The 14,762-nt window shown below is 36.4% G+C and overlaps 2 protein-coding genes and 1 pseudogene across 5 annotated transcripts; 2 read left to right on the top strand and 1 right to left on the bottom strand.

The window, feature by feature from the left end:
* Positions 1–247: 247 nt before the first annotated feature.
* On the top strand, positions 248–6,939 carry LOC147946447 (uncharacterized). 2 transcript variants are annotated; one of them, XM_087497303.1, is made up of 26 exons: positions 248–356; positions 445–530; positions 627–732; positions 978–1,073; positions 1,190–1,342; positions 1,501–1,683; positions 1,760–1,986; positions 2,085–2,187; positions 2,271–2,399; positions 2,484–2,528; positions 2,710–2,904; positions 3,116–3,242; positions 3,327–3,427; positions 3,746–3,880; positions 3,958–4,041; positions 4,218–4,364; positions 4,454–4,585; positions 4,699–4,746; positions 4,833–4,979; positions 5,049–5,110; positions 5,299–5,452; positions 5,558–5,749; positions 5,836–5,940; positions 6,026–6,160; positions 6,263–6,463; positions 6,542–6,939. In XM_087497303.1, exons 2-26 carry the CDS (start codon positions 511–513, stop codon positions 6,791–6,793), a joined length of 3,279 nt encoding a protein of 1,092 aa, XP_087353429.1. In that variant the 5' UTR covers positions 248–356; positions 445–510; the 3' UTR covers positions 6,794–6,939. The 2 variants fall into 2 exon arrangements, with proteins under 2 accessions (XP_087353429.1, XP_087353432.1); XM_087497306.1 differs by having other exon boundaries at positions 278–356; positions 4,714–4,746.
* A 2,009-nt stretch (positions 6,940–8,948) lies between these two features.
* LOC104758264 (phosphatidylglycerophosphate phosphatase PTPMT2-like) lies at positions 8,949–10,803 on the top strand (annotated as a pseudogene). Its single transcript, XR_015587709.1, has 6 exons — positions 8,949–9,468; positions 9,575–9,697; positions 9,773–9,866; positions 9,962–10,044; positions 10,133–10,222; positions 10,319–10,803. The product of XR_015587709.1 is annotated as a phosphatidylglycerophosphate phosphatase PTPMT2-like (transcript).
* A 1,365-nt stretch (positions 10,804–12,168) lies between these two features.
* On the bottom strand, positions 12,169–14,438 carry LOC104758252 (COP9 signalosome complex subunit 7). Of its 2 annotated transcripts, none has more exons than XR_762660.2 (8): positions 14,280–14,438; positions 13,875–13,950; positions 13,602–13,780; positions 13,455–13,499; positions 13,276–13,346; positions 13,046–13,184; positions 12,476–12,547; positions 12,169–12,387 (listed from the first exon to the last, which is right to left on the bottom strand). XR_762660.2 is itself a non-coding variant. In XM_010481080.3 (8 exons), the coding sequence occupies exons 1-8, from the start codon at positions 14,436–14,438 to the stop codon at positions 12,363–12,365; spliced, it is 783 nt and encodes a 260-aa protein (XP_010479382.1). In that variant the 3' UTR covers positions 12,169–12,362. The 2 variants fall into 2 exon arrangements, 1 of the variants encoding a protein (XP_010479382.1); XM_010481080.3 differs by having other exon boundaries at positions 12,476–12,564.
* Between the last annotated feature and the right edge of the window lie 324 nt (positions 14,439–14,762).

The following is a 14,762-nucleotide window of genomic DNA, read 5'->3' as shown; positions in this document are numbered from 1 at the left end:
AGTCCAGTTGGGTTTCTGGTAAACACCCATCGGGTTCGATTTGATTCAGGTTTCTGTTTCTTCGCGAGAGATAGATAGCATCACCATTGAGATCCAACTCCAACTCACAATACAAAAGACTTGTATTAAACAAAATGTGACATGTGTTTGCAACTTCTAACTAAATATGCTCATGCAAAGATTTTAATGTCACGAAAACAGATTATATTTAGGCTGTATTCTTTTTCAAGTCACTGATCTAGCGACTGCGATAGTAAAGCCAACTGCGATAGGCAACTCTAGGTTTGTCTGATCAGCTGCCGTCACCTCAAGGACTGTTCCAGTCAACTCCGTCCCCGTTGTTTTCTATCAGTCAGGTATGTTTTTATTATTAATGTCGATCAAAGTTATTATATATATGCTTGTCTCTCAAACCCATTCTACATTGAATGTCATGGCCAGCAGTTGTCAGCAGCACTTCCCAACATTGGAAATCATGTTGTTATTAATCAGAAGTTGAGCGGATTTGGTATGCACTTTCCATTTCAGAGGTTTGTGACGGAAGGTCTCCCTACTGCTGAAATCATTATGTTTGTAGTGCAATGATGGAATTTCCTTTCACACACTAATCTATCATCCATTTTCAGAGTGGTACCACTTGCCATGGACAGAGCTATCAAGGAGATTGTGTCTGGTATTGTGCAGCGAAGTGTTTGTATTGCATGCCAAACAACAAAAGAACTTGTGCTGAAGGTTGGCTAATCTAAAACTCATCATTTTTCTTTATTTCTACTCTACTTTTACGTTCCCTGTTTTTGATCTCGTGTCCCTCTAATACTTTTTTTATCTCCAATTTAATTTCCATCGCTCTCCACTCCACAACTATAAATTATTTAATTCCCATTTTGTTCCATCTATTGTTGGTTTCTACAGCAGAAAATCTCCAGGCTTTTGATCTTATTTATATGTCGTATATTCTTTTTTCTTTTTGACTCCAGGATTATTCCATGGAACCCGAAGAATCACGTATTTATAATGCAGCTCACTTGATGGTTGCGAGTTTAGCTGGGAGTTTGGCTCATGTGACATGCAAGGTTTTTGTCTACATCTCGTTTACATTCATGCAATTATATTTCTGCCTTGTTACAAAAACCAACAAACTCTATTTTTCTTTCTGTTATTTTTTTGGTGCATTCTTTGGTATATGTAGGAACCCTTGCGTACTTCAATATCCGGTCATCTACGGAATTCTCTCCTTGGTCTGAATATTGCAAATGAATCTCTTGAACAAATTGTGCAACTTGTCACCAATGACAATCTTGATTTGGGTTGTGCGGCTATTGAACATGCGGCTACAGATAAGGTTTTTGTTAGATAATTTATCCCGCTTTTTTATTTCTGTTTCAATAGGTTTAACTGGAGTGTAGGCACTTCTGTTGAGGGATAATACCTTTTGTTACGAATTTATGATGGGACCTCAGTATAAGGTTTAGTGATAGTTCTATATCTCTGTCCCTACAGGCAATACAAACAATTGATGCGGATATTGCTCAGCAATTATTGTTACGGAGAAAGCATAGAGATGGTGCTGGATCCTCCTTTTTTGATCCAAATATGCTATCGCAGAATTCCGTTAGTTTCATTCCCGAATCCCTCCGTCCAAAACCTGGACACCTCTCTCTGTCTCAGCAGCGAGTTTATGAGGTGCTGTTTTTAACAGGTAGTTGCCTCTGCTATGTTTTGTGTTTGTATGACTAAAGCTTGTCATATGCATTTTCAGGACTTTGTTCAACATCCTTGGCAAAAGCAGTCGACCCAGACTTCACACGGTTTATCTGTTGCATCAAGCTCGTCTAGCGATGTTGCACTTGGTAGTGGTTATGGTCCAGTATCAGGAAAAGTTGCTTCTGACTTTTTGTCTAGTGCTGGAAATGCTAGGATGGATATGGTCTCCCGGCCATCAGATATTTCTGTGGATGGTTTTGAATCTTCAGTCTCGCTTTTGAGGTACTTTGTTGTTGCAGATTGATAAAACTCCATTCACTTAATTTTCCATATTTTACAGCTGATATGTTGACATTTCAATTTACCTGTGTGTTAAAAAGCCCACAAGTTGATCCAGCTGGTGACTCAGCCAGTCTTCAATTTGCTAAATCACTGCCAACCTCAGAATTGAATCTGGTTGAACCCTCTGATGCTGCTATGAAAGTGAGATATACTGTGCATTTCAACTTATGACTCACTTAGCGTTATATTGAATTACTAAGTTGAGCTTCTTGTTTATACCAAAGGAAATTGGAACGTCACTGCAGACACTGACTTCAGCTGCTACCATGGAACGAGTTGGTGGAACTAATATTACACAGCCTTCTCTGTCCACGAGAGATGCACTGGATAAGTATCAGATTGTTACTCAGAAGGTTAGTAAAGTGGTTATTCCGTGTTTTCTTTCTGCATTTCTTTTCGCTGTTTTATATTTTAGTGACTTCTTATAACTGTTTCAGATGGAGGAACTAGTGGCTAATAATGCAGGAGATGATGAAATTCAGGTACTTTATTTTCTAGTGCCTAAGTAGTTATAGCGCAAAATCGTAAATTTTTTACATGCACCGAGAATTGATAAAGTTAATTAGACAAACGTTATTGAATTTTTGGTGGTTTTTCCAATCGTTGCCTATCTAATTTAATCCAAAAGAGTTCATAGCTAATGGAGGTTTCATTTATTTTCAGGCCGTAGTTTCTGAAGTTCCTGAAATTATCCTCAGATGTATAAGCAGAGATGAAGCCGCTATTGCTGTCGCTCAAAAAGCTTTCAAGGCTCTTTATGAGAATGCATCAAGTAACCTTCATGTCAGTGCTAACCTAGCAATACTTGTTGCTATTCGTGATGTTTGCAAGCGTGTCGTTAAAGAGCTCACTAGTTGGGTATGTCTACAACCTTTTCAAATTGTATATCACACTTCTCTTATCGGCATTAGTTCAGTTACTTCTCATATATTTGCCACTATTTTCTGCCATAAAACCGATCATATAAGCGCCAGATCGAGCTTATTTTCTGTAGTTGGAGCTACTGATAATATTTCCTGAAATTGTTGTTGATATGAGATTTGTTTCTTTTTCGAACTTCTTGATACAGGTGATTTATTCAGAGGAGGAGCGGAAGCTTAACAAAGACATTACTATTGGTCTTATTCAACGCGAGTTGCTCAGCCTAGCGGAGTACAATGTCCACATGGCGAAGCATCTTGATGGAGGGAGAAACAGTATGCTGACGGCCTTATCCTTTGTCCTTGTACATACATTTTTTATGGCAAGTGAACATGTCTAACTAGTTGTTTGCTATGCAGAGAGCGCAACTGACTTTGCTATTTCTCTACTCCAATCCTTGGTCACTGAAGAGTCCAGTGTCATTTCAGAGCTCCACAGTCTTGTTGATGCGCTGGCAAAGGTTGCGATTTTATTATTTTTCTTAGTTTGCTGTTGCAATCACATAGTCTTGTTCTATTATCAATAATGCTTGTCATAAGAACAAGGCAGATTAATAGGTTTGAAAACATACAAATTGGGAGAAGCTTAGGTTGTATTGTTTCTATACTAAAACTGCACCATAACGCTAACTGACCGATATTGTGATTAGGTGCAAATATTTTTTTTTTTATGTTAGACATGTTTTGCATTTTTTTAGGTGTAAATATAATGTTTTCGTTGTGAAATTTGGCATTATTATTTTTGTGATGTTTCAAGTTTTATATTGTTTTGGTTGTAGCTTGCCTCAAAATCCGGATCTCCTGAGTCGTTGCAACAGTTAATTGACATCATACGAAATCCAGTTACTAACTCAGCTGGCCTCTCTGATAGTGCAACCGGAAATGAGTACAATGATAGGCAAAAGGATGAAAAGGTTTCAGATGATTTCATTACCGAGTGTTACTTGTAATGAGACTGTATATTTTTTTGACATGTTAGCTCTGTTATTAGGTTGCGTGCAATACCACTTCTAACACAGATGTGAATACCAGCTTGGATTATGTGGAATCAGATCCTGCGGGATTCCGGGATCGGGTAAATATTCCGCATTTTAGTTTTCATTACTTCATGTGAACTACTTTTTGTTAATGGTTGATTGGGAATTTGCATGAATATAAATTTTCGCTACGAACAGAACGAATTCTTTGGCGAAGCTATTATCATACATAGTTTGTTGTGCGTGTAGTTTATCTTCTTCTTTTTGTTGGCAGGTGTCCACGCTTTTTGAAAGCTGGTATCAAATCTGCGAACTACCGGGTGCAAATGAAACTGCTTGTTCACAATATGTCCTTCACTTGCATCAGACTGGATTACTCAAGGGAGATGATACGACAGAGAGTTTTTTCCGAACTCTTCTGGTGAGATAACCTTTTAAGACATTTTTGCCATCGCATATTTTCAGCATCATGAGAGACCTCATTATTAACGTTGGCCTTCCTATCTTTAGGAAATTTCTGTTGCTCATTGTATATCTTCAGAAGAAATAAGTTCTGGTGCTGTGCAATCTCCTCAGCAAGCTCAGAGTCCATCATTCCTCGCCATCGATATGTATGCAAAGCTTGTTTTTTCAATCTTGAAGGTAATGTGCTCATGAATTTCTATGGTGTGCCTTGTGGATTAAAAAAACCTAAAATACACTGCCTGCTAAGCTTTTTTTTTTGGCTTGTTTGTTTCTTATGACAATCTGTTCAGTATTTCCCTGAGCAGGAGTACAACAGCAAGTTGTTTCTTCTTTCGGAGGTAAGGGGACACATAAACCATAATTTTCTATTACGGGTGAAATCATCAAAAAGGTGAGTGGGTTTGATATTGATTACTGGTCTCAGATCATGGCTGTCACTGTGAGATGTATACAAAAGGACGCAGAAGATAAAAAGACATCACTCAATCCAAAACCATATTTTCGATTGTTCATCAACTGGCTGCTGGACTTATGTTCCTTGGATCCTGGGACTGATGGTGCAAACTTTCAGGTGCATTTTGTTTTTACTTGAAGTATCTGCTATTATATTCGTATCACTAACATTCATCCTTTGTTGCAGGTTCTCACAGCTTTTGCCAACACATTTCACGCGTTGCAGCCTCTTAAGATTCCTGCTTTCAGGTGAGGATATACCTCCATTCCTTCTATTGAAAATGGAATCTCTCAGGAACTATGAGGGCAGTCAAATACATATGTCGTGAAATGTACCATGTGGTTGACATATGTGTCTTCTTTATCTTTTATTTATTATGATTTGGTTTTTTTTCCTATTTATTTCTGCTTCACTGAGGTTCTTTTAAAATTTTCAGCTTTGCATGGCTAGAGCTTGTCAGCCACAGAAGCTTCATGCCCAAACTACTTACAGTAAATGGCCAGAAGGGTTGGCCATATGTTCAACGCCTGCTGGTGGACTTGCTTCAGTTTCTTGAGCCATTTTTAAGAAATGCTGAACTCGGAGGACCAGTTTGTGCTTTTTTCTCTTCTGTTATATTGTTTCATTGATCCCTAAGGATGTAGTCGATGGTAACTTAGAGTGGTCTCTCTCTTGTTTGTTTATTAATTACGTAGGTTCATTTCCTATACAAAGGGACATTGAGAGTGTTACTGGTGCTGCTTCATGACTTCCCAGAATTTCTCTGTGATTATCATTTTACTTTCTGTGATGTGATTCCTTCAAGTTGCATACAAATGCGGAATATTATTCTCAGTTCTTTTCCACGGAACATGAGGCTTCCAGATCCTTCTACCCCAAACTTAAAGGTTCCAGATGATAGTGGAGAGCCCAGCATGTTCAAATTCTATAGAAATAATATCTCTTGTAGGCTGATTTATCGTGTTCATTGCAGATTGATTTGTTGCCTGAGATTGTAGAAGCTCCCTGTATCCTTTCCGAGGTTGATGCTGCGCTAAAAGCAAAGCAAATGAAAAATGACGTGGATGAGTATCTTATGGTAATGGTTCTTCAGTTTACTTGTTTATTCTTTGGGGTTTGTGAGATTATTATATTTCAGATAACACTCTTATAATTTTCTGCAGTCGAGGCAACAGAATTCAACTTTCCTTAGTGAGCTGAAACAGAAGTTACTTCTCTCGTCAAGCGAGGCTAGTTCAGCTGGAACCCGTTACAGTGTACCATTGATCAACTCGCTTGTGCTATATACTGGAATGCAGGTATGGCTTTAACAACTATGGCTTTAAAAAAAAAGAAAAGTCTAGTTTATTCAAATGTATGCGGTTAATGAAATGTGCAATTGATCGACATTGCCGTAACAGGCTATTCAGCAGCTACAGGCGGGTGAGACACAGGCTCAAAATGTTGTGGCCTTACAGATGTTTAAGTATTTAAGTATGGAACTTGATACGGAAGGACGTTATCTGTTCCTTAATGCCATTGCCAACCAGCTTCGATATCCCAACAACCACACACATTACTTTTCCTTCATCATGCTCTATCTCTTCTTCGAATCTGACCAGGTGAGGTTGCTTTGCTTGTTAAGAGCTGAGTGGATAAATTAGGGGTTTGGTAATCTGATTTTGGCTTGAATGAAACAGGAGATCATACAGGAACAAATAACAAGAGTTCTGTTGGAAAGGCTCATTGTGAACCGGCCACATCCATGGGGCCTCCTAATCACATTCATTGAGCTCATCAAGAATCCAAGATATGGTTTCTGGAAACAAGCCTTCATTAGGTGTGCGCCTGAGATTGAGAAACTCTTTGAATCTGTAGCCAGATCCTGTGGTGGCCTCAAGCCTGTTGACGAGGGAATGGTCTCTGGTTGGGTCTCCGACAATTCTCATTAGCCCTGCCTTTAAACTTGTATATGTGTATGCGTATTTTGACTTTCTGTTGTAACAATATAGGAGAGATTTTAGGAGTCTAGTTTTTCTTTGATCATCAAGATTCATAATTTTTCCTAATTACAAGAAAAAGAAAGGATTTTGCTGTATTGCTCTTAAGGTGGCTTTCGAAATTAGTTTGGAACAAGAACAAGGTATAACACTTGGGTCTACTACATTCACCTCTTCTTGTTTTATCTAATGAAATTATACTATATATTATGACATGTAATAAACATATTTAAAAAGTAAAATCATTAACAATTTTTTTTTTGGTATGAATTTAAATAACTCTTTAGTGATATATAATCTTGTATAATTCTTAGATTTACAACCTATTTCTATTTTATAAACCTATATATATAGCATAGTTTAATTATAAAATATAAAATAATACTTTTTATTTATAGATCTAAACTGATATATTACACTTCACTTTACTATAAAATTTAATGTATAATCATCCTTTATAAATCTACACCACCATGTAAGTACAAATTCTTTGGTATGCCAAACGTGTATATTTCAGCATAATGTTTTGTATGTAAACAGTTTTCTACTTAATTGACTCATATGAGCTAATATTTTGTTGTTACAAAAAAAAATTGTGAAATTTAAGACAAGATTTTTATTTTAAATCTAAATTGACATATAACATAGTTTAATTGTAAAATATAAATTCTGATTTTCTTTTATAAATCCAAACCAACATATATCTCGTTCAATTGTAAAATGTGAACCCTAAGTTATCTTGTATAAACTTGAAACCTAGGTAAAACATCATTTAGTTGTAAAATCTAAACATATATCATCTTTTATAAATCTAAATTGACCTATAACCTTATAAACTCAAAACTCTAATTTCTATAAATAATATTAAAATTTTATTTTATTAGACAGCTGATTGATAGGCTAAAACAAGGAAGTGAAAAGAATTTATCTTTACAATCTTTCAATCATCATGACAATAATGGGCTGTTGTGGGAAATCGTTTTTTCATTAGGTGCTTTCGTTGGGCTTCCAACTATTCATGTCTCTTTCGACCATCTTTATTAGACCTGAGCGTTCGGGTCCCGTTTAAATTCGGATAAGATATTTTGGTAAAGGGGTCTTACACCCATTCAGATATTTTTAGTAGTCCAGTTGGGTTTCTGGTAAACACCCATCGGGTTCGATTTGATTCAGGTTTCTGTTTCTTCGCGAGAGATAGATAGCATCACCATTGAGATCCAACTCCAACTCACAATACAAAAGACTTGTATTAAACAAAATGTGACATGTGTTTGCAACTTCTAACTAAATATGCTCATGCAAAGATTTTAATGTCACGAAAACAGATTATATTTAGGCTGTATTCTTTTTCAAGTCACTGATCTAGCGACTGCGATAGTAAAAATGAACAAAGAGAGTCACTATTGTTGTAAAAGAAAGTCACTACCATTGTGAAAAATAGTTGATAGCGTTGAAATGAGCTGCCGCGACGATCGCTAGAAACTCAGGCGACTCTTTTCTTTCCTCAGCAACACTTTTTCTCGCTGGAATAGACATGTTCCGTCATCGTCTTTTAGTTGCTATTGTCGTTTTGATTTTTGATTGCCATTGTTAGTGTCGTTTTGATCTGTCACCGTCGCTGGATGGGCGACTTGAAAAAGAACAGAACCATAGTCGCACAGGCCATGTCATATTTTGGGTGCCTTTTAATTTAGACTAAAATATATTTTATAAGTGTATCTTGTAAGTTAAAAAATGTCACAAAAATTAATATTTTTTTTGAAAGCAAAGTATGGTAATAACATATATAATTATTTTAAAGCAAAATTATTATACTGTTATTATGTATAGCAGTATAGATCACTTGTAATTATTATATTTTACATAATTTTTTATAAAAATATAAAATTTTATCATACATATCTCAAATTAAATACAATTAAAAACATATCATCTTTTAAAAAATTATCAAAAAGAAAAAAAGAAAAAAAAATGATATACTCCAAAGTATATAGAAGCTACTACTGTTAACGATATTTAATAGTTACAAAATTGCATTTAAAGAAAAAATAATTATTATTTTTATTTTATTTTTGCTTTAAATTAAAAAAAGTTTCACGAGGAAAATGAAAATAATTGGAGAGTATTGCATTGCATCTGGTGAGGCTCTCTGTCTGGGTTTGTTGAGAAAACTCAAGAAAAGATTTCAACTCTGAAGAAGAAGAGCAGATCCAAGTCCAACCCAGCTAGGGGTTTCCAAAGTTTTGGTCTTTTCAGAGTTGAATCGAAGTGGTAATTTTGTTTTTCCTGAGGAGGATTGTATTCTAGGGTTTGTTTACCCATTTCTTCGATCTTCAAGGAATCGGGGATAGTAAAATTTTTGTTACTTTGGGGAGGGAAACATGTACATCGAAGGATTGAAGGAGGAAGGCGACGAGATTATTGTTATTAGCCAAAGCAATCCGAAGGAATCGATAGGACTAGGAGGAGGGGTTGTGTCGAGTACAAGTAGTGATTTAGGTGTTTGGAATGCGAAACGTGCTCTCGTTGGAGCTGGCGGTCGCGCACTATTCTACCCAACATTGATATACAACCTTCTTAGGAACATGCTTCAGTCAGAATTCCGATGGTGGGATCAGGTCGATGAGGTAATAAAACACATGGTAGGAACATGCTCTTTCATATGTTTTGTGTTTCCGCCTTTAATGCTCTCCTTGTGTGTGTGCCTTCTGTGTTGTTAAAATGGCTTATCAGTATGTTTTGCTTGGTGCTGTGCCTTTCCCCACTCATGTTCCACTCCTCAAAAAACTTGGTGTATATGGCGTGATTACCCTCAACGAGCCTTTTGAGACTTTGGTTCCCTCATCTCTCTATCATGTATGTTCCCATTCAAAGCTTCTCATCATCCTTATCATGCCTCTCATTTCTTCCGTATCCTGAAACCTTTTGTAGGCTCATGGTATCAAGCACCTAGTGATTCCGACTAGAGATTATCTCTTTGCTCCCTCGATCACTGATATTTGCCAAGCTGTGAATTTTATTCACGGTAAGTTTCATCATCTTCTATTCTCTCGCTTAAATAAAAAAAATTCAAACTTGTCTTGTATTATCACTCGTTTTTTCCTCTTACTATTTTGCAAGAGAATGCGTCAAGTGGCAAGACTACTTATGTTCACTGCAAGGCTGGTCGGGGACGCAGTACGACCATTGTTCTCTGTTACCTGGTTGCCCATCTATTCTCAACCATTTTCTTATACTGGTTTGCTTCTTAATAAGGATATATTTTTTACTTTTACCCATTTTACCCGATAGGTTAAATACAGGGAAATGACACCTGAGTGTGCTTATGAGTACATTCGGTCCATAAGGCCGCGGGTCTTACTTGCTTCTGCTCAGTGGAAGGTGCGCTTTCAATATCTACCCCTTTAACATCTTTACAAAATAGTATGGTTGCTTTGTTTCTGCAGCTGCGAAAAGCATATATATTTTGAATGGCAGGCTGTTAAGGAGTTCTACAGTTCCAGAATGGCAAGGAAGGCAAAAGAAAGCAACCTGATTGTGAAGCGAACAAGCTTAGGAAGTCCGGCTGAGAAACAGTTGTTGCAGTTTTTGATGATGGGTCGGTAGTGGTGGTAACTGAGTCAGATCTGGCTGGGTATGATGAGCCTCAAAACATAGGCGGTGATGCTTCATCCGTGGATGTGTTGCCAGAGTTGAGTTTGGCTTGCAAGGTCCACTATGCAAGCCAAGCTGCATTTGCCAGGATCTCTTGCTTATGGCTCAAATCACCAAGGAGACAAGTCCATGTTGATCAGTTGCAAAGTCTTGGTGTCAATATCAAAGTCTGTTAAAGAGGTGATACTAATCTTGAGGCATATGTACTTGTATCCATATTCCATTGCACAAAACATTGAAATATTCATTTACAATGGCAAAATGTGTTAAGGGCATCATTAATGGGAGAACTTTTTTTTGTGTTCTTAGATTAAATATATAGTGAAAATAATGTTAGATCAGTTGTTAAGATCATAGGTAAAAAAAATGGGAGAACTAATTATGGTGTTCTTAGAATAAAGATATAGTGAAATAATTTTCATAAACATTTTACAAATTATAAAAACTTATAAAATAATATTTAAATTGTTTACTCATATAAAAACAATTGTATACTTATAAATTAATATAATATTTATAAACATTTTACAAATTATAAAATAACATTTAAATTGCTTACTTATATAAAAGCAATTGTATACTTATAAATTAATATAATATTCATAAACATTTTACAAATTATAAAAACTTATAAAATAACATTTAAATTGGTTACTTATATAAAAGCAATTGTATACTTATAAATTAATATAATATTCTTAAACATTTTACAAATTATAAAAACTTATAAAATAACATTTAAATTGCTTACTTATATAAAAGCAATTGTATACTTATAAATTAATATAATATTCTTAAACATATTACAATTATAAAAACTTATAAATTAATATTTAAATTGTATACTTATATAAATGAAATATTTTTTTTTTCCAAAAAATCTCGTCCAATCACATGAAGCCATGTCAAATAAGAACTGGGCTTAAATCAGTTCTACATAAAGAACTAAAAAAAGTGTTTTAAGCCACTATTTATTATTTTTCTAATTTTTTTGGGCTTAGAACAGCAAGAATGTTTTCCGGTTAATGATGGCCTAATAACACTCAAAACTTACCTAGAACGGTCTTATGTGTTTGATTCTGAGGCCAAACTATCCAGTATCCACTGTAAAGGATATCAAAGCCTTGGTCCAACAGGAAAGCAGAATGGGCCTCACAAAGCCCACTGCAGTTCCTTCAGTGTCGACACTCGCACCATTTGCACCACTTCAGTAACTTCAAATAGTATATGAGAAGAAAGTGGGCGTAGATAAATTCTCTTAGGGAGGTATTCGCTTTTTAGCATGAAATTGAAGCTATTAGGGAGGTATTAATCAACTTAGTTCAGCAAGAAATGACAATAGAGCTTCTTCCGGGGGAATAAACAGCTAAAAGAAGCAAGATACCTTGTGTTGTTTAATTTGTTCTATTATAGTAAGGCATTTCCAAGCAATTTCAAACATTTGAGTAAAACTCAAGGATGGGGCTCGGTTCTGTATTGGATTCACCAGCATCTGATGGGAGATGACTAGGCGACACTCAATTCTAAAACGGGTTACTAATCCTTAACTTTTCGAGGATTTCTTCAACAGTTCTTTCTCCCCCAATCAAGACGACACTGACATAATAAATCTGTCAGCTAGACTTCCCTTGCTTGACTCAGTAACTGTATTCTAGATTCCAACGTGTGACATCTTTCAGATTCATAAGACTTATATTGTAAAAAAGAAATACCAAATTTGTTAATTTGAACGGGAAATCTAGACAAAACAAGGGGTTGTGGTGAGATAGAGAACACATGATAGTCTTAAATGTTGAAAAATCCGCATAATCTACTCTCGGTAAATGCAATATCAGTCCACACCGTCCATTTGCTCCGTCTCGCACCTCTACCTTGTTACTGGATGCCGCCTCCTGCGTTCCAAAGATTATTGTGTGTGGGTTAGCATCTCATACTTGAACATGCTTAGTATCATAATAGCTCATATCTGTTGGTTCATACCTCTTTGGTCGGATTCCATCTTCTTCGTAGTCCATCATTCCACTTGGTTCCCCAAACATGTCTTTATTTCCTCTGAAGTCAACATCCCCCTGCCCACAACGTAAGTAAGACTACATCGACCATCACCCTTTCCAATCACAATTCAGACACATCAAACTAAGTGGACCTTGTTTCATTTCATTCAACAATCAAGTACAACATTCCAATCTTTAACATATCACTAAAATTTGACGCAGCAGCCGTTCAAGATTTGCTTTTTTTGTTATTTATTAATAAAAAATTGATATCCAGCATGTAGGATTTCTAGTGACAAGACAAATTGTAAAAAGAGTTGCCACAGCTGATTCAGTAAATATTTCGAAACATAACTTTTTGATCAATGATAGTACTGGACTATCAAATCTCAGATACCTTGAGATTTAATCAAGTTTATCCTATCCCCCTTAGATAGACCTAAACTGGTAATAAACCCACTATATTTCTCGGAAGATGAAACCATAATTAGTTTACATAATATACTTAGTAGTAGGGAAAAGTAAAGTCGTTAGGCCTCCAAAACCGATCACTGACCTTCAAGGACAGAGACTTCTTCACATCTTCCAGCCCTTCTTCCACTTCCTTACGATGTTTTTTGTCCATCTCACTCATATTGTCCGCCCATTTGATCTTGTCTTGTATTGAAACAAGCAGATTCTCCGACGTGTTCATCCTGCACATCATTTTGCGCCAACAACACATTAACAGACTAAGGTAACATAGAAGTCTAAGAGCAGTGGGAAATGTGGGAAGAAGAAAATAACCAGTTTGACAATGTGTGTAACATATTCCCTAATTGTCCTGGCCTTAGATCCCTACCAGCTGCAAACGGAACCTGCAAGTTTAAAGGTGACATGATGAGGATCAAAGAGACGATCATAAAAAGAGAAAAACAAAGCACAATGGTTGGTTATATATAGGAAAAAGGAGACAGAAAACACACCTCGAAGCATCTTTTCAATTGATCCAGTTTACCTCTAACAATACCCTGGAAAAATAGCACCAGTAAGTAGTCTGTGTGTGTGTGTGACAGCAATTAAAAAAAATAGAGATATACTCAGAAGTGGAGAAAAAAGGAAGAAAAACTCACAGCGTACATGCATTCATTGATAAGAAAGTCCTCGAGCTCACGGACATTGGTAACATCCAACTCTACCATTAGTGTATCATAGGGCAAAACCTTGTTAGACTCAGCAAGGGTAAGCACAGTGAGCTGCTTCAGCTTCAGAATTTGGTCAGGAGCCAACTGGGGAAAACGGGTAGCATTGCCTAGAGAGTGCAGATGAAACCGATTTTAAAAATTTTGAAAAGGAAAAAAAAAAAAAAAGAAAAAAAAGAGAGAGATGGATGAAAGGAATCGAACATTTGTAGTCAGCCCAGGTGCCATGGGCAAACAAGCGTAGTAAATCCAGGTACATCGAATTTGTACTTCCTTGAAGCTGCAACCAAGGGAAGAATAAGTAGGTAATCAGCAAAACACAGCTTTAAAAGCAAACAAGAATTCAAGAGAACAAACACAAATCCATCCATAGTAATTTCAGATCAGCAAAGAATTGAAGAGAGAACAAATACATATATATATATTCCTACGCCACAAAAAAAAAAAAAAAAAAAGTTGAGCAAAGAACAAACACCAATTCATATCTAGTCTAGTATATATAAATATATAAAGCCAACAGAAAACTAAGCGTTTATATATAAATTTAATTGGTCAAAACAAGAAAAACCCTAACGGAGAAATTAAAAGCAGCAGCGTAGCGTAGCGTACCTCGGCAACAGTGGGTAGAGCCAAAATCTCGGAGAAGGCAAATAGACAAGGATGCGATGTAGCTTCGATGATGATTGGACAAAGAGCGTCGCCTTTGCAAGTAGAAGCTCGGTTAACCAGCTGATCGATGATCTCCGCCTGCTTCTGCTCGATATCCATCTTCGATTTCGCGATGCTTCCTTCCTTCCTTCCTTCCTTCCTTCCTTTAGGGTTTGTTTACTAGTAGGATCCCCCAACAACTCTCTCTTCTTCTCTCTCTCTGTGCCCCTTCCTTTTTAGTTTTTATACATGTGGTGCCGTCTCGTAGTCTCTCCTAATTCTTCTAGATTTTCTTCCTTTTTTTTTTTTTTTTCTTCTTCGTAAAATAATAAATAGCTCAAGATTTAACTATTCTCTCAACGTACTTACTGGGCCAAGGCCTTAAAGAAAGATTTCTAAACCGCGTTTAGATGAAGCCCATATGGTCCCAAACAGTCCCTCCTT

Source organism: Camelina sativa, chromosome 3 (genome assembly GCF_030686135.1).
Source record: "Camelina sativa cultivar CO46 ecotype springtype chromosome 3, ASM3068613v1".
Classification (NCBI taxonomy): Eukaryota; Viridiplantae; Streptophyta; class Magnoliopsida; order Brassicales; family Brassicaceae; genus Camelina; species Camelina sativa.
The sequence above is the reverse complement of the archived record's forward strand: the minus strand, read 5'-3'. Positions and strand labels throughout refer to the sequence as shown.

Bases quoted from the DNA above. Each gene is read 5' to 3' on its own strand.
- LOC147946447 (XM_087497303.1), top strand. From the start codon at position 511: ATGCACTTTCCATTTCAGAG. The intron at 1,074-1,189 runs GTTTTTGTCTAC...TGGTATATGTAG, and splicing joins TGGCTCATGTGACATGCAAG to GAACCCTTGCGTACTTCAAT. The intron at 3,881-3,957 runs GTTTCAGATGAT...CTCTGTTATTAG, and splicing joins ATAGGCAAAAGGATGAAAAG to GTTGCGTGCAATACCACTTC.
- LOC104758252 (XM_010481080.3), bottom strand. From the start codon at position 14,438: ATGGATATCGAGCAGAAGCAGGCGGAGATCATCGATCAGCTGGTTAAC. The intron at 13,951-14,279 runs GTACGCTACGCT...CCTTGGTTGCAG, and splicing joins CTCTACCCACTGTTGCCGAG to CTTCAAGGAAGTACAAATTC. The intron at 13,347-13,454 runs GTGTGTTTTCTG...TTAAACTTGCAG, and splicing joins AATTGAAAAGATGCTTCGAG to GTTCCGTTTGCAGCTGGTAG.